At 56.8% G+C, this 22198-nt stretch overlaps 1 protein-coding gene across 1 annotated transcript in view; it reads right to left on the bottom strand.

Moving 5' to 3' along the window:
• The window catches only part of DIDO1 (death inducer-obliterator 1), a 44638-nt gene that overhangs the window by 9632 nt on the left and 12808 nt on the right, over nt 1-22198 (bottom strand). The window contains 13 exon segments of the mRNA XM_042930451.1: nt 2177-2372; nt 3186-3275; nt 3964-4117; nt 4535-5063; nt 5318-5453; nt 5631-5735; nt 5859-5975; nt 7208-7367; nt 7489-7963; nt 16640-16850; nt 17675-17887; nt 20262-20583; nt 21009-21840. Coding sequence (XP_042786385.1) covers nt 2177-2372; nt 3186-3275; nt 3964-4117; nt 4535-5063; nt 5318-5453; nt 5631-5735; nt 5859-5975; nt 7208-7367; nt 7489-7963; nt 16640-16850; nt 17675-17887; nt 20262-20583; nt 21009-21838 — 3538 coding nt within the window. The 5' untranslated portion in view covers nt 21839-21840.

Genomic DNA, 22198 nt, shown 5'->3' with positions numbered 1-22198 from the left:
GTGTGTGACCTCAGGCCAGAGACAGCCGTGGGCAGGGCCGCGGCGGGAGTCAAGGGCGCCCCCGCCAGGCTGGGGGCAGTGCTGGCCGGACGGCAGGCTGTTCCGCTGAGGGACATCACTGCCGCGCCCCCCCCCCCCGACCAGCCTGTGCCGCGGAGGCCACTTCTGTGACCCAGGAGAAACGTTCCCGCGCCCAGCCCTGCAGATGCATGCACACGGGACACACACACCAGGACCCACACCCAGGCTTCCAAGCACACGCACACACACACGCACACACCACGAAGCCGGGACACACGAGCATCCGCACCCAGAGAGCGCCAAGTCATGCTACGAACACACGAGGCAGGTCAGGTAGATGACCCGGCCTGGGGCCAAGGCTGTTTCGCTGGGGAAGCGGATCACATACGCACAGATATCAATGGTAGGCAATGGCATCAGGAGAATAAAAAACATATGCTGAATTAGGTTAGGTTGAGAAGCCCTTAAAACACAGCTCTCTCAGGGGGCTCTTCGGGTGGTGCTGTAGTTTTGGGAGGGCGGGTGGCCGATCCCCGAGCGTGTCGGGGTGCTCGGCGTGTCGGGCGAGAGGCCCCACCCCGCCCGCCCCGCTCGTGCCCGTGCCGCCCCAGAATGTCCCGTGGGGCCTCGGCCTCTCCACCAGCTGGGTTGCACCCACTGCGACTCCAATGGAGGGTCTCCTCTCCCATCCGCTGCAAGGAACCCGTGCCCGCCTAGCCACGGAGCCCGGCTCCTCACACCCCTGCCCAGGCGGAGCCCCCACACAGGCCCCGTCCTGCTCATCCCACGGCAGAGTCTCAGGGAGGCTCATGCTCTGCGGACCTTGCAGCGGGGACAGCTTACTCTTGTTCAGAGGGAGGCTGGGCATCCCCCCCCCCACCCCCACCCCCCCCCGCCCCCAGCTCTGCGGACACCTATGTCGGTGTCAGCGGGATCCCTACGCTTCCACCACATTCTCCACACGAGCTCCTATGCTGGCGACTGACCGGAGGTTCTCCACGGGGCCCGAGAGACCAGTTTCTTCGTCTTCGCCTCCAGGAGCGCAGGACGGCGATCCAGGGAGCAGGCCAGCGCACTTCACACAGCCGCTCGCCGAGAACCTCCACCAAGGTTCTTGCCGCCACCCGTCGGGTGGCGTCTCTTCCCCCCACGGAGTGTGGGAGGGGACACCCTAAAGCACTCGGTTTTCACGTATTCGGCAGTGAGGTAACTCAATGCAGCGTGCCAGCAGACACGTGGCCCCGCGGTCGCGGACACCCACCGCTACCGTCTGGGGCCTGCTTCTGACACGTAGGGACCTGGGCCGTGCGTGTGGCGTGGGAGGCACGCTCTGGCCGAAGCAGCCCTGCGGGGCCCCGCTACGGTTCAGGCGGGGCGGGTCCGGCGCGTGGCTGTAGCGGGAGCGCCTGCCAGGACCGGTGATGGGGCCAAGGGTACGGAGGTGCCAGTCCGGGCGGCGCCAGCAATGGCCCGGCGCTCGGCCGCTGCCTCCGGAACAAAGCACCTCAAAAAGAGCCCACCGTGCGTCAGATACGGCGCCCTGCGAGCGTTCTCAATCCTTTGGGGACTTCATGGCCAAGGAGACACTTCAATGTGGGCGTCTTCTGTCAAGTGTGCGGCTAGTCACGTGCCCCCCCAGACCGGGTGCCCCTTGGAATCGCCCTCAACCCCTTGACGAGTCTGAACCGTTGGGTGTTTTGCTTAAGACTAATTTGCAAGTAATCCTCCAAAAGCGGAACTTTGTAAGGAACGGACAGACAGAGCTGCTCGCCTGCGTCTCCCGGGAGGCAGGAGAGGAACCCGCCTGGCGCGTGCGCAGCTCTGAGCTGTCGGTAAAGCGCAAGCACCCGCGAGCCCACGTCAGCGGTTACCTTCCTCTGTGGCTCTTCTGCGCTTCCATGGACCCGAGGCCACGACAGGGGTTTTCCCCTCTGCGTGCCACTTGCTAAGACAGTTCATGCCAACGGTGAGGGTATTTCTGGTGCACCCCGCCATCCCCGGGACCCCAGAGGCCGAGTCCTATAGCTCAGCACGGCTTCACCTGCATTCAGCGCTCTTGCTGCTACAAAGCCTGTGAGCAGCTCGGGAGGACGTGGCGTTGGCGGGAAAGGGACGTGTGGGATCAGGTGTCACCACTCCGAAAACCGGCGCTTACCTGGTCCCTCGAAGGGCAAGAGTTTGGATGGAATAGGGTCCTTGGCGCTCAGCGGGATCAGGTAGAGGTCCTTGACGTGCCTGCTGTTATTAGCTACGACACCGAAGCGGCCGCGGCTGCTAAAATAGGAGTAGAGAGAGATATAGGCCACCTCCTCCTCCTCGGTCGCGGGGTGGAAGCGGATGAGACACAGCTCCTGCGGCACAAACAGGACGAGAGCACGTTGGCCTGCGGTTACCGGAGAAGGCGCCGCGCTCAGCCTGCACCTGAACCTCACCAGCAGTCTCACAGGAGGGGGACAAGAGCTCCCCGGACTTGGTTCCCACGGCCCTGCCGGCCCGCACGTTGGGACAAGTGCTAGGGACGACACGGTGTCCAGTGTCAGGCTGCTGGACTCCAACCCTGGTCTCGGCAGGAACCTCAAGATCACGCCTATTCGTAGCCCCACGTCCTTGAAACAGCCCCTCTCGTGGTGTTCTCGCACCGACACATCATCTGCTGTGAGGACAGTGGTCCCGATCACCCGGCCGTGTGATCTACACGAGAGCCAGGAAGGCTCAAGGAGCCCAGAAGGTCTGAGCCCCGTGTGGAGCCTGAGGACGAAGGCAGCCCTTTCCCCTGTACGCGGCCCAGCAGCAGCCGCGTCTCAGGGGCTCACGGCACCCAGGCCCCCCCAGAGCCCAGGCCTCGAGCCCCAGCAGGGTCACCATAAAGCACCCGCTGGCTTCCTCGGTCACAGAAACAATGAGGAGACACGGCGCCTCTATTTCTAACACCGACCAGCACGCATTATTAAAATTACTTGTAATAAAACTGCCATCACCGTATCACCCAAACACACTCTGTTATCCAGCTACAAACATAATTTTAAACATTTACCTGGCAACGATTAATAACTTATAGGCTGACATTTCAAGTACTGACCCATCAAGATAAAAAGTGAAAGAGAAAGTTGCATTTGAACACACACCTTCCTCCACAGGTGCAGAGATTAGACTAAAGCAGGTACCTTAGACACAGAGGATTTGAGCTTGCCGACATAATCCCAGACCGTCCTGGGCGCGATCCTTCCGCCAATGTGAATCGTGTCTGGCAGGTCCTAGACAAAACATACTTGGAGTAAATGACCGGTAAACCCACGGCACTCGGGGACACTGATGCAGTAATTTCGAGGCATCCAACTACCTGAGACTCAGGGGAACAACTATTCCAAAGAAAACGGTCATAACAGTATTAGACGGTGCTTGGTTATCATCCAGGATTATGAGTCACCAGACACAAACGTGCTACGATGGCCTCCAGCCAAACAGGATTACGTTTTGCAAAACTCTTAGGTCATCTTTCGGGAACATACGCGTACGGCAATGAGATACGATCCAGAACGACTTGCTAGGCTACTTGCGGAGGTCGCACACCCTAGCGCTGTTTACGCTAAGTCTGTAAAAGCAGAGCTGTTGTGCGTGTTACTGCACACCAACACTCACACGCTGGGAGCACACGCCCTGGGGAAACGCCCTCACTGCACAAAGGGGGGAAGACGATGGCGGCTTCGTCGTCGATGTCGGGATGCCCGACTGCTCATCTCAGTGCCTACCACCGTCCAGACTGCTTAACCTGCTGACTCGTGACAGCGGGCTCTCCCGTGCCTCCCGTGCTTATGCGTCCGGACACGCTGCTGGAAGGCCGCCGCACTGGTCTACGCGGGGTCAGGGCGTCTACACAAGACGCGTGCACGTACGCCCGTGCGCACACGCTCGCTCTCTCGCTCTCCCTCTCCCAGTTCTAACCTCGCTGAGATAGTCACAGCACCCTGAGACGGGATACGCCTTAGTGACAAATTTTGCTACACTCTGCATGTTAATGAATCCTTTCCAAATGGTGCTGAGTCGAGACAAAAAGAGGGTCGTATCTCCTTCCGGAGGGGACCTTGACTCGGAGAGGCTGTAAAACAAAATCAGAGAAGAGAGATAAATCTTTCTTTCTGCACAAAACATTTCCAAGTACGGACATCTTCGGCAATTATTAACAGCAAGAGCAAACTCCTGCACGTTTTGGTAGTTTTTTTCAAATCGAGTACTTTAACTGTGACGCGTTCTGGTCAAGAAAAAATAAAATGAAGAGGCGACAAACCCGAATGACCACAAGATCACGTTTCGGGTTTTAAGAGCCGCAGGTTTAGAACAGCGAGCAGGCAGCCTATAAGCAGGCCTCCTATTGCCCATGCAAAGCACCCAAGCACGGCCATATTCTAGGCACAGAGGACTGAGCTGAGTGCTGGGATCCCTCCCCTCTGCTCCTTCTGTTAACCCACAGGGAATGCCACTCATGGCTTGTCCAGACTCCACGCGTAGAGCGCACCTGACGCGTGGTGACGGTGGCACCGGCAGGAGGTATCTGGGCTCGGGGGACGAGGACGGCTTCGCCAGTATGGACTTGGGCACTGTCACCGAGGTCACGGCAGGCTTCAGGACCTCCTGTCGGGATTCCGCTGGGTGGGCGCCGTCAGGGCGGGCTGCTGCAGGGGCCGTGACTGTGCACGACCCGCCTGGCGCGGTCCTGGGGTCTCGGCCAGACACCGTGACCGTGGTGAGCACTGGGCCCCCGCAGGTGGCCGGGCAGGAGGGGCCTTCCAGGGCAGAAGGCTCCGGGTGGCTGTCTCCCGGCGGCACAGGGAAATACTTTCTCTCCAAGTGTGCGTGCGAAGCAGCACTGTCCAGGTCTGGCTCGGAGGCGCTTTCGGGCAGAGCTTCTGGAACCACGTCATCAGCCGAGCTAAGAACTGGCTCAGAAGGAGTGGTGTCATACTTGGATCTCGACTCTTCCTTCTTAGAAGCGGACAGCTTTTGCTTTTTTGGAGCCGGTTCATCCTCCGATGACGGAACCTGACCTGAAGAACACGGGGAAGGCCTTCGTGAGGAATCCCACACACCGGAGGGCACGGCCTGCCCACGAGTAGATGATTTCTTATGAAAAAGAAAAAGCCGTGAAGGTAGAGGCAGACACTACAACTTCGGAAAACCGCCCCAGTCTTCTAACTTGTTTCACGTGGGTCGGGTACGACTGCCATTAGGAGGACAGCGACTTTAGACAACAGCCAGCGAAGTCTCAGCTCCGAGGTTTCACGCCCCAGGTCACGCTCACCTGTACAAATTTTACAGTTCAGGTCGAACAGATGCGCCCGGTGCTGACTCGTGGTGTCTTTCAACATACTGCTGAAGAGGTCAAGGAGGGGCGCGGCGCTCTGCTCGGGGACGGCTCGCACCGACTCCTGCTGCTCCTGCGGGGCGACGAGCGGACGCCTGAGCCCTTCCTGCCCATCCCGCGGCACCGGCACGGGACGGCGCGTGCGATGAAGGGCCGCCGGCACCGTGCCGGGCGATTCAGACACCGAAGCCCCTGGGGACGGAGGACTTTTACCCGACCTTCACAAACCCCGGGAGCCCCAAACGCTTACGTCTGAATCGGACACGGGTGGCGAGTCCTCCATGTTGGGCACAGCGTCCCGTTTAACGGCGGTCTGTTTACTGTCACCGTGCTGCTTATTTCTGGACTCCGTCGCCTGACACGAGAGGGACACAGAGCCTGAAGCCCTGCTCTGGAGGGCTCGCTCGTGCCTCGCCCAGCAGCCGCCCCCGGAGACCCAGGCCACCGGCGCCGAGCCCCCTCACCGGCTGGCACTCACAGGCTTTGTGGGCCGCTCCCTCCACGTGGACAGCTCTTTGGACACAAGTTCTTCTGGCTTCATCCTCACAAGTTTCGCCAAAGAGATCTCCTCACGCAGAACACGATGGAAGAGGCCCTGTAAACAAACACCCTTTGTTCACTCGTTTAAAAACACTTTGGCGTCCGCTTCTGAGACAGTAGGGAGAATATGAGAAAAACCCAGCAGCGCGAGAACTTTCGCCAGAGGCCCGGCGGCGACAGGACGAAGGATTGAGCGCAGCAGGGGACCTGACCTCACCCGGCTCCCCAGCGGCCCACGAGGGTAAATGCCACGCTGTCCCCGACGGGCAGTGCCAGGTAGCGGCCCCTGGGGCCATGCCGCACCGACTCTGCTAAAAAGACCTCACGGAAAACAAAACCAACTCGAAAAGGTGCGGGGCGGCTCGGTCGGTTGAGTGTCCGTCCGACTCTTGATTTCGGTTCAGGTCGTGATCTCATGGTTCATGAGATCGAGCCCCGCGATGGGCTCCGCGCTCACGGCACCAAGCCCTACTGGGGATTCTCTCTCCCCCCGCCCCTCTGTCCCCTGTCCACTCATGCTCTCTCTCAAAGTAAATACATAAACTTTAAAAAGAAAGCTAAAAAAAAGGTACCAGATTAGGAGTAAAGGTGGGAATCACCACCCCCCCCTACGGTGTTACTACAGTGTGATGGGAGGTGACAGTATGGGAGTCTGTTCCTGAACATCTGGAGAGAAGGCCAGAAGACAGTGAGCCTCGGAGGGCAGGAGGTGGGGGAAACCACACCAGGCGAGTGGCCAATGCTTTCTGAGGGACTCCCGTTTCAACCTCACTGCGAGACACTGCCCCCCACGGCTGCCATCAGGACTCTGCCCCACTCCCCGAGTGAGAACAGCACCTGCCCACGGGGGGAGCGCTGCAGGGCGTGCTTAGGACCCATTATTGCTCAAGGACGCCCAGATCAGCGGGCTGACTCAACTGATGGAACAGTAACAAGGCAGAGAAAGTTGTCTGAAGCTCAAAGATAGATACCCAGGTCCCTAAGATAAAGAATCTCAATATTACTCCGGAGCCAATGGAACAATAGAAACTTTACAGCCACGTGTAGAGAACAATCTGGTGAAACGAGGACGGACTTCAGAGAACCAGCGAGAACCCCTGACTCCGACCCCAGGTTAGGCAGGGGAGGGAAGGACAAACGGGAATTCTCTATACCGACAAGGCGTGTCCTTCCGACTTCGACGGAAAGGACAGCTCTTCAGCGTGCTGTGTCCAGCTTTTCACTATGAAGCGTGGCTAAAAGAACCTAGAAAGCCAGAACGTTCCCACTCGGGTCATCTGCACACACCTGATTTTTGGGATCCTTGAGGTTGAACATGATGCTGCGGTATTTACTCTTGTAGCGATTGTCTGTAACTTGGAACAAGTTAAACAGCTCTTTCTCAATATGGAGGGCAATTTTTCCTACTTCGTTTTCCGTCATGATTAGGTCATCACTGTCGTTGACTCTAGGAACAGGAAGAGAAGAGCGGCGTAAACCCCACCTGTGCCTGGTCTCGAAGCGTGGAAATGTGAAAACGACCGGGCCGAACCCACTTCGACAGCAAGAAATCAAGCAGGACAGCCCACCTTTTCCACAAAATCTCCTTCAAGGAGCGTCTTATGTTCTGCCGTATCTGTGAATTTGGCTGCGACAGGGCAGGGCTCGAGGTCCCCAGGCGTCCTGGGGCTGGAGGAGCCAAGGGGCCGGAGGTGGCCACCGGCTTCCTGAGGGCCCCCGCCAACGCGGCAGAGCCCGGTGACTTTTTGGAAGCGGACGTGGCAGCCCCAGGCGCCAGCCTGGTCTGCTTGGCGGTGGGGGCGCCACCCGGCGGGGCAGCCGAGAGCCACGGCCTCTTGGGTATGGTGCCCTTGAAGCCCGACGGCGACTTCTTGCTGGCCACTTTGGCTGCTGCTGCGTTTGCGAAGGGAGGGGACTTCTTCGGCAGGAGGTTTCTGGGTGAAGGTTGTTTGCCGCCTGCCGAGGAGCCCGGAGGGGCCATCTTCTTCGGCCCAAGAGCCACCACTGCAGTCTTCTCCTCCACACGCCTGTCCTCCTTCATGGCTGCAAGTGAGACATGAACACGCTCAGTGAGGCAGGGAGGTCACCTGCTGTGCGGTCACCCGACTCAAAAAGCACGCTCGCCCCGGAACCAGCAAAGTTTACCGCGCGTTACTCTGGGACGGCAACTTAAAATCAGGAAGTTCACGAGTGTTAGTTAGGGGTTGCCAGCAATATTTGTAAGTGGCCACGCCGTATTTCAGAAAATGTTTTGCTACCTTATGTTAAACCTTTCACTTCAAGCAACAAACCTGGGTTTCCAAAGTCTTAATTTAAATCGCTAACTAAACTTGAAAATTGAATGGCAAATTTTGCAGGATCAGAAAAAGATTCAGAAGAACACTTTCACAGACAAGTATAATGTTTTTGTGAACCTGAGTGTAGAAATCAGATAGATGCGTTCTCTGTCAACGCATGTTCGCCGGCCCTGGGGCTACGGTAGGGCGAGCTGCACTGCTGGGGGCCGCACCGCACACGGGTGTCCCCCCCCCCCCCCCAATCTGGACAGCAGTCAAGGGCAAAGGAGGGCATCAGTGCAAGAGGGAAAGCTGAGGGGATCCACGGCACAGGGAAGGTCAGCCGCTCCACGTGCAAAGAGTGAGAGGCGGTGTGACAGATGTCCCCACGGTCTTCTGCTTGTACCCCATTATGGGACAGGACGCTAAATTAGCGCTTTTGATCCAAACAAGGGCTGTGGTCAAAAGCTAAAATAATGTGAAAACTTCTTCACTTGCACAAAAATCTTTACGTGATGCTGGCACATGTTGGTGGGGGAGAGCAAGGACGGAAAGGACCGACGGTATTGATTGTGATCAGACCGTCAGGGTGAAGGTGTGAGGGAAGCAAGGGAGGCGGTTCTGGGCCAGTGCCGCAGCCCTCCAGGGACACAGCTGCTTGGGGAGCAGCGCAAGCAGGAAGGTCATGGACGGCCCCTGGTGGGTGCAGTGTAGAGTGACAGACAGGGGTCTGGAGGAGCCAAATGGCCAGGATACCGCGTGGGGATGCTGTCGAGGGTGGCGGTTAAGTCACTCAAGGGACCACCGGAGAAACTGCCTCTCAGACACTAAAATGGGGGAGTGGGGGTGGCTTCGACATATGCTCCAGCGATCTTCGGTCACCCGTCCGCCACCGCTGCTTCTCTTAACTGTTCTAAGGCACGAGGGAGAAAGTCTCTGGTGAGAGAAGAGGGGACCCGACCTGCAGATGAGGCCCTGGGGCAGCCGCAGGTCCCGGCCATGTGGGCGGAGGGCCAGTGCGCTGCTCTCACGGGCCTCCTCCCTGCAGCAGCCGACAGGGCCGGTGCAGCAGTGGGAACTGGAGGGCCTGGGACCTCAAATTCTCCGCTTTATAAAGAGAACTTCCGGATCCTACCGAGTCTGTACCCACAGTGCTGCACGGGTCCAAATCTCAGGCCAGCCAGCCTCACAGGTACTTGGCCACCAGGTTTGTCAGCTCGGACTCTGCAGCCGGTATTTTCACCTCGCAGAGCCTCCCGCCCACCCGCCCAAGGTGGCCTGTGCGCCACCCCCACCCCACCTGTCATCACCTGTGTCCACCATCACCAACGGCCACCCCCGTAAATGTCTCATGCCCTCGGGATCTGGACTTTTCAAGAGAGCACGCGGAAACGATGACTTCTTGCCAAGTAAGAAGCGAGCACATAATGGGGACAAGATAACATTTCTCCAGTCCCATCACATCGTGTTCACAGACCTCAGGGGTCCCGGACCTCAACACTCAGATTTTCAGCAACTCAGATTTGGCCACAAGGTCCACCTTGCTGGTGGTGGTGGTGGGGGCTGCTAGTTTGGGGTGAAATCAGCTGGACGGCCCCTTTTCTTGCAGGAAGCAGGGGGCAAGAGAAGGGCGGCCCAGCAAGGACAGGGACAGAAGCAAGGCCCCCAGCACACGGACCTTGAGCAGAGGCAGGCAGCCTGCCGCCAGCAGCCGTCATGACAACTGAGGCCCAGAACTGGTTCTGTCACTGCCTTTCATGAAGACAAACTCTGGCAAGACCACTTGAGGAGCACACTTAGAAAGCTGGCCTAGGGCACTTCCAGACACCCTGGGAAGGCTGGTCGCGTACAGGACACCTGTGTGATGGCACCAGAAGCAAATCTCGTCACTTGACATTTGAGTGGCTGCATTCCACTTAAGGTGAAAAACTGGAATTCTCAAAACGCGTACTTCAGGGGAGCCTGGGTGGCTCGGTGGTTAAGCGTCCGACTTCGGCTCAGGTCATGATCTCACGTTCGTGAGTTCAGGCCCCACGTCGGGCTGTGTGCTCCAGGCTGAGAGCCCGGAGCCTGCTTCGGATTCTGTGTCTCCCTCTCTCTCTGCTCCTCCCCCGTTCTCACTCTCTCTCAAAAATAAACATAAAAAAAATTTTTTTTAAATAAAAAAATAAAACGCTTACTCCAAAGTGTCCCGGTCAGAACCTAAAATCAATACTTCCACTTGTCTGACCTGTTTTCTCATTCAGCAAAAAGCCAAGTCAACATCATTTTTAGGACATTCCCAATACGTAGGATTAAAGTGACCTATTACCCAAGAACGCTTCGGTGGTAAATGAACACAATCTACTTAAAAAGCAGAGGGTGGCTTTCCTTGTTCACCATGCTGCTATTTTACAGAACCGCTTGCTACCTCTTTAATCAGCTCCTGTCATCCCTCATCTGGGCTTGAGGGAGTATATAAAGAGGTATGACAATTAGGTAAAAAAGCAGATTATTAGTACAACGTTCTGAAACTGATGGGGACTCCACCAGCGCATCGGACACGCCCATCTTCCACTCTGACAGGCTGAAAACGTCCATGCTTCTATCCGGCAAGCGCGGCAGACCCCGCTGCATTTGGTCCCCCTGCCAGCTGGGCCCGCGTTGGCCGCTGCCGGAGTGACTGGCCCTGCACGGCACCGGAATGCTGTCGCAGTGAGAGAATCTCTATTTTTGAGCAGAGCTAAAATCAAGTTTGCAGACTCTTTATCCAGATTCACTAAATGTAGGATGCCGTGTATAAGTTTCCAGAAGAGCAAGGAATAACTGTATACAGCCAACCAAAAAAACGTTATTCTAGACAGCCACCCAAGGGCAGCTTCAGGGGACCGTCGGTTGGCCCCAAGCACTGAAGGATGCTCTGGTCCGCCAAGGCGAGGTGCCTGCACTCCCCACCGGAGGCTGCCCGGCCTACTGGAGGGAGACCGCCTGCCGGGAGCATGCCGAGCCTGTGCCACTCTGGCAGCGAAGGCTCCCTCGATGCCCACACCCTGGGGCCCGCTCGCGGGGAACGCCGGGCCAGGCAGGACTCAGGGGGCTCGCCGGGACTCTAGCAGCCAGAGGAAGGGCCGCTCCCAAGGGGTCAGGCCATCGGCCCAGATGGAGTGGTTTCTGCCAGATCGGGCCGCTTGTTGGTGACAGAGATGAGCGCTTTCGGGCAAAGCCTAGCGAGAGGGCACGGCGGGCCAGGCCAGTGTGCACGCCCGGATCGGAGCCTGTCACGGTGCCAGGCGGTGGTGGTGCCGCGGCATCGCTGGCCACTGGGTGGCACTGGCGGGCCTCAGCGGAGTCGGGAGCCCCGGGTTGCAGCAGAGGAAGTGGCAGCCGCTCAGGTGAAGCTCCCGCCCCGCACAGCCCGGCGGCCCCAGACACGTCTAGGGACTGCCCTTCACGGGAACCGGTGACAAACCCTCAGTGCGGCTGCAAATTGCTCTAAAGCTTTTGTGCTTTTGGTCCTGCCCGAACTAGTACCAGTTTACCCTAAAAACTCCCCAAGATGAAACTCAGGCACACCCGCCTCGGGTGACCGGCTATAAAAGCCAAAGAAAGAAAACAGTGCTTCAGGGCGTTAGGCGCCAGCGGCGGGCTCCACGGTGCAGGTAGGTCCCCCAAGGCCCCAAGTGAGAGACCACGTGCCCCTCGCAGACCCGCCCACTGGCTCAGGATCCCAGCCCCTGCTCCCACCCCGCCGGCCCCAACTGTGCCCCTCAGTTGAGAGCCAGGCCACCCTGCCCCGTGGGCTCCAACACAGGAAGGGAAGGCACAGGGCGGGGAGGGCCGGGCGGCCCCGTGTTTCCCACCTCTGACGGCCAGGACTTATCCTGGAGTGAAAAGTGAAGTGAACCATAGCAAGACAAAACCAGTTTGCTCTTGTGCCTTTGCTTAAACACTTGAAAGTGCATTTTTCTTCGAGAAGCACAATAAAGTACCAACTTGCTTTTCTATCAGAAAGCATGTATCACCTCCCGACGAACACTCAAGCAAGCGTAAGCTGCACCCGATGCTGCTCGGACTAGACACCATCTTCAGGAGGTCATTATGAAGACCCCCAGACTGTCACGGTCAGGGCTTCACAAGGCTTTTCTTACTGATGTCCCATATTCGAGTGACTTCCGCCTTAACAGAGAGGCGCGCAGAACTCTGCGAGAAACTTGCAGAATACGCCTGGAAGGAAGTCACTCTCCCTCATTTTAAGTTTCACGTCCAGTACTTTGAAAATCAACCCCGAAGCTCGTTCATATTGGATGGGTAATCCAGAAAAGAACCAGTGACTGTCCTCCAACACGAACCACTTGGAAGAGATGGGACCGAGGTCTCGTGGGGAGATGGGCGCCTCGCCCTTCCTGACGACACAGCTGCCATCGGGGGAGTGGCCCACGGCCAGTGCAGGACTGGACACAGGGCCCGAGGCTCCCGTGGGACTCAGAGCTCTGAACTGGCCACCGGGCATGACCGCAGCTCCCACCAGGGGTGATCGTAACCAGGATCATCTGTACCCAAATGGTTTACTAGTTCACCCAACACACTAGGGGCCTGAGCCACATCAGGAGAGCCCGCTGACCTTTCTCTGTCCATCCCTCGTCCCAAAGGGCCCCATTGAGCAGAAACCACCAGGCTGCTGGCCCCGTGCAGACCAGAGTCAGGGCCCTGCCGCAGTTACCTCTGTGTGCTCCCGGCTGAGCTTCTCCAGGCTCTCGCCACTAGTAGAGGGCCCAGCCTTCTCTCAGCAAAGCTTCTTCGGTTTACCGAAGCAAAGAATACAGCTATGTGCACAGGGACGCATCGCACACACGTAGTCAAGAACGTCCTAGCTTTATGCAGACAGCCCTGAAATCCCTGTGCTGCACTGGTGGGACTACAGCAGCGCCGTCGAAGGGACCCGTGGACTCCGGGACACCGATGCCCGCAGACGGACTCTCCTGCAGCCTGTCTTTACGTCACGGAGCAGGTTCGCAGCTCCCCAAAGTCACTGGCCTGAGGGAGGCCTACCCTGCTGGAAACTTCCGGCACCCCCCACCTGCCAGGGACTGTAGCACAACTACTAAGGGGGCGGCACTGGGAGCTACAGAAGGTTTCCTCTCGAGTGTTAAGTTGACGGACATGTGAAACCTTTCCCCGACCTCTTTGTCTTGTTAGTTTTAAGCTTGTAAAAAGTAAAACCGTTTAAAATGCCAGAAGACTATCATCTGAGAACTCAGAAAACTCCAGCTACGTGGGTAACGTTAAAGACTCGTCAAGCCAAATCTTTATCAGTACAGGTTTTGGTTTTTCCTCTAATTGGTTCAGATGTACCAGGTCTGATTTGTCTCCAACCACGTTTTGTTGCCAAGGACCATTCTGGAACAGACTGATAAAAATGGCTCCCGCAACCGGCAGAACCCAAGGATTTCCATTTCTACAAAGTATTCCTGGGTCCTAGTGCCCCCCCATATTTGTTCTAGGAAATTTAGGGCTCCTAAGCACGCCTCCGGAGCCCACACCCCTAGTTATCCTCGTGAAAATCCACGTTCTCCTTGATCCATCTCGTAAGCAGGTGGACAGTCTGTGAGGTGTGCCCGGCACTTAGTGAGGAAATGCTTCTATCTGTGTGAGCGGTTTTAAGACATCTGAACTTGGGTGGAGAGGTTGCTAGGGTGTCCATTCTACTTCTCAACTAGATGAAACCGCAGAAATCCCATTTTCCAGTCAAAATCTGTTCAGAACCCCAGTGTTTGAAGTCCCCTAATGAGCCCACATAGGGGATCCAAGGTACCAGGAATGGTGCATATGGGTATCAGAATTCCACTTCACTTCTGAACTGTGATAAATCAGGGGCATCTTAGAAAAAAGTTTTCAGCCCTCTTCATGCCTTAACGGGAGGTTGACCCAACAGTGAAAAAGAACAGAAAAAAATAAGGTTATCAAAACAAAAGAATACCATGACTTGAGTTTAGAAATAAAGTGGCAACTGCTTCTAGAAGTTAAAGAAACTGTACAGAAATCCTCAAAAACAAAAAAACGAGTCAGAGGAACAGTGGTATGTGAATTGCATCACCCCTGCTGATGTTTCTGTGAGAAGCAGGAAGAGCTTCTGAGTCCTTCCCTGTTTGATGGGAGGTCTCCCTGCACCCATGTTCACAGCTGCCCCACACCCACAACCCAGGGTCAGCACCAGCGGCCTGGGAAGGAGAGGGAAGCCCAGGGCACCTCCGGGGTCAGAGTGTCGTTCCCTCAACAGTAGGCAAGACAGGTTGGGTGGCAATTTGCCCACAGACTTGACACGTACCCAGGTCAACGTGGGAATGCCTCCTCCTAACCACTGTCCCAACGCCAGCTGGACCCTAACCCAGGAGAGCAGTCTGCGGCCAGCCAGAAAGGAAGGGGGTGGTCCCCGTGGGGACGCACGGTTCTGCTGTGTGTGCGCACGCTGCCTGCGACCCCAACTGTGAGGCGATAGTTTGGGGGGAGAGAGGCAGAGACACAACTACTACTCACCGAGACCGAAGTCGGGTATTTTACTAATGGCCGGAAGATGACGTTTCTGGCGCAACAAAAAGGGATGAGAAGCAACTAGCTCAAAAATGTGTCCCTTACGCATTCCATAAACGGTGGCTATCCATCAGCTTTAATTTTGAGATGTGAATGTGCTGAGAAAGGCCAGCAGTCGCTCATCTGTCCCCTGTCAGCTGAAGCAGCTCGGGCCTCAGCGGGGGTGGGCTGATGTGCAGAGGAAGCAGGCAGAGGGGAGAGGGGCAGAGAAGTAGAGGGGAGAGAGGCAGAGCGGCAGGTGGAGGTGAGAGGGGCAGAGCAGGGGCCTCCTCCTGGACTCCCTACCCCGTGTGCCCACCGTCCTCGCCCAGCGCTCCTCCACCCCCACCCCCACGGGCACGGGGAGCCTCACGGCAGCTTTTCCAGGTCTGGTCGACAGAGATGGAACTGTACTGCGGCCGGCCAGGGCTTCCGGGGTGACTCCCGGTTTCCTTTGTCCTGTCCCGTGCCTGAGACCGACTCTGAGCACTGTGGCACGGCGTTCCGAAGTGAACTGCTCTCTGCACCGCCCCCCCGCCCCCCCCCCCCCCCCCCCCCCCCCCCCCCCCCCCCCCCCCCCCCCGCCGCCAGTATTCATCCGTGATGCTCAGTGATGCTCATTTGCGGGGACGTGCGTGAGGTCTGTAAAAGTGCTATTCTGCTGAAAGTCTGAGGCAGGTCGTGAGCAACGAAGTTCGCAGCTCAACCACCTAAGGTGTATCAGAGACTCATTTTAACACAGCGATCGGTTAATCCTGTAATTTAATAGCTCACTCCTGACTCCCCCTCCCCACCCGCCTAGTACTGCCTTGTAATTCCGTAGGTCTCAGGTCACTTACGTTCTCCGAGTGAGTAGTTACACATTCCCGACCACACGGGCTCTAGCAATGACCTACAGGAGCACCCAGCTCCTGCGCTCAGGAGAAGGCAGCTCACAGTCTACACTCTTGGAATTTAAGACCACTCCGTATTTTGGAATTTTTGTAAGAAGCACAAAATATAAAAGAACATAAATTAAAATGGAACAAAAAGAATCTTAAAAATGGAGTACACTGCGCCCTATGGATCAATTTAAGTTTCCAGAATTTTGGAGCGCCTGACCGAGAAATGAGCGAACAGAAAGGACCCCACTGCACGCTCTGGCCCAGGGCTCCTGTCCCGAGGCTGAGGGCCCCGCCCCACCCGACAGTGCACGCCCCCGGAGAGGAGTCGGGCACCAGGGAGCGCGGCACTCCCCCTCCACCGGGGGCGCTGCTCCAAGGGTCAGGCCGCACGCTCACTTACCTTAGAGCATATGCAGCAGCGGTAAACAGCCTTCAAAGCTGGAGTGTGTGTGTGTGTGTGTGTGTGTGTGTGTGTGTCTGTGTGTGTGTGTGTCTGTGTGTGTGTGTGTTTGTGTAGTATTTGAATCGGACATGAAAAAAATTCCTGCTGGATCCAAACTGACTGAACTCCTGAATATCCTACTTTAGTTGAGCATCCGGTGCAGCACTGCCCGCAGAGGCCTCCCCGCGCCGAAAGGAGAGAAGGCGGAGGCCCCCGGACTGGTGGGGTCTGAGTGCCGGAAGCGCAGCCCCTCAGTGCGACCTCGCCGGAGACCACGGGTACTTACCAGAGCCCGACGATAAAAACGAAAGAGATTAAAGACCTAGATCGCCAGGTGAAACTAAATTTAGCAATGAGGTTTGTACAGCTTTTTGAGGTTTGTACTGACAGGAAGCGCCAACACACTGAGGAGGTGCACGGGGCCAGAGGCATCCCGGACTCAGAAATCTGCTCCGATCTTTGAAGGTGCACCATTAAACGTGGCTAAAGCTCCTAGTTCTGGACAGGCCCAAGTGCTGGCTGTCCAGAAAGACAGGGAAGGGTCCAGACGCTACCCCTAGGTGATACATACATTTATACAACAGTGGTGGCCAGGGGGCAGCAGTCTGTTCTGGCTTTACTGCATTGTAATTGTGGTCGCTTGCCCAGGACGGCGTGCCCTCACAGGTCGCTTCCTTCACGAACACCTCGCTCCTCGAAGGGGCCACTGTCGCCTTCTTCGCTATGTTTTCTTTCTTGTCTGGAGCTGGTCTCTTATGCACAGAAGAGATTCGCACGCCTGCCTGGATAACCAGCAAAACCCCAATCATTACGGAGGTCAGAGAAGAGCCTTCGCTCGCCGCGCTTCACGACGAAAGGCATGATACGCTCTACGGTTGGGGTCGTTTGAAGCCCCTCACCACCCTGAGCGAGGTGCAGGCCCCTGGGGAGCGATGGACACGAAGGAGGACCTGGGTGACAATGTGTGGGGTAAGCCCTGTGGACGCCAGGATGTGGAGGAAAGTGGCGTCCCGCCTCCTGGGCTGGGCGCTCGGCGTTGTTGCCACGGCCCTGTGCACAGCAGCAAGTGCTGCTCTGGGGAGCCTGGGATTCAAAATCACCAGCTTTACAATTTCAGCCATCTAAAGGCTGAGCAGCATTTAAAAACAACTCCCCCAAACGGCACCACCGACACCCTGCTTGTCACAAACGTAACGGGACTGAAACAGCCAAGCCAAGCCGAGCTCAAACTCTGGTCAAGGGCTTCCTGGCAAAACAAGTGCCCGTGACCTTAAAGCATCCCGGGCTCTTCCCAGATCACATGCAGCACAGAACAATTCCACGTGGCAGGTCTTCAAGTGCGGCCCAGTCTGGCCGCAGGGGACCCACGCCACCCTCGCTGTGTGTGAGTGCAAGGTGCACACCCTCTGCCGGGGCCCAGCTCTTCTCCCGTGCGAGTGTGACGCCCTCGCCGAGAGGGCGGACAGAAGACGTGTGCATTTGTGACTCTGACAGGAGCGCTGCGGAGGGGCGCGGGCCCAGCCAGGCCACAAAGGCCGCCGAAGGTGCCCGCCTGCCACCCGCTTCTCACGTCAACGACTCACGGGGCTGGTCTCGGTCAACTTACCTGGACGCTACATTTCGGGAGAATGAGCTTCTCTGGCTTCATCTTGGTCTTGTCTTTAGGTTTTGGTTTTTGTTCTTTACCCGCACTTAGAGATTTCATAGTAGCCGCGGCGTGTTTCAGAATACAGTCACTGCTGCAGTAAACCGAGTCAGGCTGCGCCACGTTCGAGCACCCGGGGCCGATACAGTTTGAGGCACCAGGAGCCTCTACCACCTGCAGGAGGAAACGCAGGGCTTCAGCGTGCTCACCCGTTTTAGCGGTGACAGCGCTTTGGGAACCACTTACTAGTAGCGACGTCACGATTCTTAACGGAGGCGCTAACTATGTTTCTGGTAAGAATGAAAACACGTCTCCGTTTATCCAAAGCACCCGGACCGTCTGTCCCTTGGCTAGGCGCTTACAGTAATTACCCCTCATGCCACCCGTGGCAGGCAGGACTCGAAGGGGACCCCGGGACTCTGCCCTGGTGCACGGCCTCTGTGGACCTCTGAACACAATGGGATTTCACACCCATAATTAGGTTCCATTACAAGGCAGACAGGAAGAGATTTCGCTGATGTACTGGAGATCCCAAATGAGACTCTTCTGAATAACTGAAAGGGCCTGGCTTAGTCAAATGAAAACCCTAAAAGAGGGACCGGGCCTTGCAGCAGAGAGAAGACCCCACTGCAGGTCTTCAAAAAGCAAGTGGTCCTGCGCGGGAGCCTCACGGCCAGGTTCTGAGGGGGAGGCTGCCAGATGGAATGCACAACACTCAACTCAATTTGAATCTCCGAGAAACAACGAATGACTTTGGGTACCACTGTGCCATAGACCCCGCACAGGGCACATTTAGACACAAAACCGTGGGGAGTCTTTCAGAGGCGGGTCTCTCCCCAGCCGAGCCTCCCATGAGACCCCAGCCTGCAGCGGCACCTGGGGTGCAGTCTCTTACGACCCTGTGCACAGGCCGCTGACCCACAGAAACTGAGCTGAAAAATCATGCTGTGCAAGGCCACTAAGACTGTGGTCACTCGCTAGGCAAGCAAGAGGGACCTCACCTACCACGAGATCTTACCCCGTGCACTTCTGTTAACATTTGCCAACGTGTGGGGTTTTTTTTTTTTGGTGGTCGAGACTAAAATACACATGAACCTATCCCTCAAGTGTACTTGAGCAAAATCTTACTTCTCCAATTAATGTATTCTGAGATTGTTTTTCTTCCACAAAATCCAAGTTTAACCAAGAATAAAATTAAGCCTGTATAACCTCAAACAGATCAACAATAAAGACGTGAAATTAAGGTGACTTTTCCCGTTAATTTCCAATTCCATGAATTTTTTTTTTAACTTTTTTTGACGTTTATTCATTTTTGAGAGTTGGGGGAGAGACAGAGAGAGAGAGGGAGGGAGACACAGGATCCGGAGCAGTCTCCAGGCTGTCAGCACAGAGCCTGATGCAGGGCTTGAACCCACAAACTGTGAGATCATGACCTGAGTTGAAGTCGGACGCTCAACCGACTGAGCCACCCAGGCGCCCCTCCATGAATTTTCCTTAATGACCGAACATGATATGAACAGTGAGCATCACACCCCCACTCAGTACGTCCTGGCACTCCTTGCTGGCCACCCTTAATTGGTCCAGACCTCACGGCACTTTTACTTCGAGGCTCCCACAGCCCTCACGGCTTCTGCATGCCCGGTGCCCACTGAAGGACAGGCCTCCAATTCAAGGCCATCCAGGACTCAGGAAGGGCTGTGGGAACGTGCTCGTGAGGGTCTGTGACACTGCTCAACAGCACAAGCTGAACATACATGAGAGAGAGGACAGAGGGCCATGGTCCTAGAGACCTAAGAGCCAGCTAGAAGGAGAAGCACGTAGCAGAGCTAGGAAAAGAGAGACTGAGCTGGCGGGAGCACCGGAAGCACCTGAGACTGTTATAGGCGGTCGGGCCAGAGGGATCTCCCGCCTTCCCGCCCGGGGACCTTGGATCACCAGCACTGCCCTTGGCGCTCGCAAGACCACCAGCCCTCTCAGGATGGTGGGGTCAGGTGATACAGGTGTACGTTTACTTCAGGAGCTCAAAATAATTTCGTTAACGTGTATGTGAAGATCGAGACTCCAGAAAGAATATTTAAGAAAAACGGACTCTAAGTTATTTTTATTTAAAGAGAGAGTGCGAGTGGGGGAGAGGGACAGAAGAAGAGACAGAAAGAATCTCAAGCAGGCTCCACCCCACGACCCTAGGATCATGACCTGAGCCAAAATCAAGAGTTGGACGCTCAACAGACTGAGCCACCCAGGCACCCCCCAAAAATCAAACTCTATAAATAAGTGTTTAAGGAAAACGTTAACTTGATAATAACCGTATAGGAGATAGACAGGACTTAAATAAAAGGTCCCCTGTGGCGTCCTGCAGGGGCACGAGTGCGGGAGGCCCACGAGGCAAAGTGCAGAGGACTGCCTTCCAGCAGAGCCCAGCCCATGGCAGACACAGCGCCCTGCTCCGAGAGAAGAATCTCGAGTCCCGACACTGTTCCCTCTGTGGACGGGAACCTGCGATCTATGGGGTCCGCCCCTTCCGCGGGCCTCGCACGCCAGTACTTACGGGCTGGAATATCTTGAGCTTTTTCTTGCTGCTGGGGTTTGCAGCCTTCTCAATTCGGCCCTTTATTCCTTGGTCCTCACTGGACTTCTGCTCCACCGTCCCCATGCTGGTGCAGTCGGCACCGTCTGAGTCTGTGGGCCCGCACCTGGCCTCCTGCTGCTCTGTGCCCTCGGGCTCCGCGTCGTCCCGCACCTGCAGGATGGTGCAGTGCGGGCAGATGTAATCCTCGCCGTTGCGCTCCAGGAGCCTTCCCCGAGCCTCGGAGATGCCCACACAGTCGCCGTGAAACCACTCTTCACATCGGTCACAGCAGATCATAAACCTAAAATTATATGATAATGGTATCAGGACTGGAAAACACGACAAACGCTCAATTTTTGGTACGTTAAAAAATGAATTGGCTTTAAGACCCTATTATGAAAAAAACCAAAATACGGGAAAGAGGGAAGAAAATAATGACTATTCAATGCCCTTCTCTTGAATTTACCACCATTCAAATTTGGGTCTTTTTGTTTCGGGGGGGTGGGGGGGTGGGGGTGGGGGGCAGCATTCTGGGAGTGAGCTGCCCGGCTCCTGGCATTCCAGCCTACAGACCACGCTCGTCTCCCGCCCCCCACCCAGCCACAGCCTGCCCCTGTGCCCCCTTCCAGAATGGTGTAGAGCAGCGCTGTGCAAGGGGCCTCTAGGAGGATGGGGGCATCCCAGTCTGTGCTGCCTCACGAGGACAGGGGGCGGCCCCGGGCCTACCTGTTGTTGTGCGGCTGACGACATATGCAGTACAGAGCGTTGGGCTCGTAGGCCTCACACTCGGGCCGCTGCCGGCCCGTGTCCCTGGGGTCTCTGCCTTCCATCCCCTGAGCCGCCTTCCCTTCCGGCTCCTGCTCTCCGCCGTCTTTCTCGGCCTCCGACACGGCGCCCTGCTCGGCCTCGGGCTCCTGCTCGCGGGGCAGCGAGCTCTCTGCGGCACCGGCCGCCTCCGTGCCGCCGGTCTGCGCGGGACCCTGCTCTCGGCGCTTCCTCCGCAGGCGGCTCTGGAGGCTCCTGGGGGATCTGTCGGCCGCCGCCTGCTCCCGCTGTCTCCGCAGGCGGTTCTGCAGTTCCTTCAAAGTCAGCCCGTCGCTGTCGCTGTCAGAGGTGTCGTCCTCGCCCTCACCCCCTTTGGCCTTTGTGGGGGCGGCCGGCTGCTCCTTGTCCCCCGCGGAGCCTGCCGTGGGCCCGCCCTTCCCCTCCGACGTGCTCTCCACGCTCCCTTCCGATGCCGTCTCCACGTCCGTGACGGGACAAGACACTGGCTCGCCGGAGTCCTCCAGGGAGACGGGCGCATTCTTCCTTCCTCGCCGTCGGACCGTCGTGAGAAACTCTTCCACGCGCTCGGTCCGCTTCGGCTGCCTCCCGCTGCGCCGCAAGGAAAGGCCCTGCTGGGGCTGCTGCTCCAGAGCGTCCGCCTCGGCGTCCCCGGCACCCTCTCGCTTGGCGATGGTGGTTCTTCGAAAGCCCCACGTTTTCCTGAATTCTTTGCTGGTGGGTTTGATGGCCTTGGGTGCTTCCTCATTGCTCGGGCCACCTTTTTCATCCATACCTAACGGGGAAACGACCAAACCACAAGCGACGTTAACGAGGCGACATTTCTGGGCCAATGACCGACGATCCCGGAGCTGAAAGTGCACGCGACCTTTAATCCACACAACGGAGGGGGCACGGGGGCAACGACAGCCTTCTACCTACACGGAGCGAAGCTGTCCGTTGAAACCAGTTACCTTTTTAGAAAAAATTTTAAGTTTAGTTATTTTTTAAAGTTTATTTTTGAGAGAGAGGGAGAGAGAGTGCACGCAGGGGATGGGCACAGAGAGAGGAGAAAGAGAAACCCAAGCAGGCTTTGTTTTCCCTGTCAGCACAGAGCCCGATGCCGGGCTTGAACCCACAAACTGAAATTGTGA

This window comes from Panthera leo, chromosome A3 (assembly GCF_018350215.1).
Source record: "Panthera leo isolate Ple1 chromosome A3, P.leo_Ple1_pat1.1, whole genome shotgun sequence".
Taxonomy (NCBI): Eukaryota; Metazoa; Chordata; class Mammalia; order Carnivora; family Felidae; genus Panthera; species Panthera leo.
The sequence above is the reverse complement of the archived record's forward strand: the minus strand, read 5'-3'. Positions and strand labels throughout refer to the sequence as shown.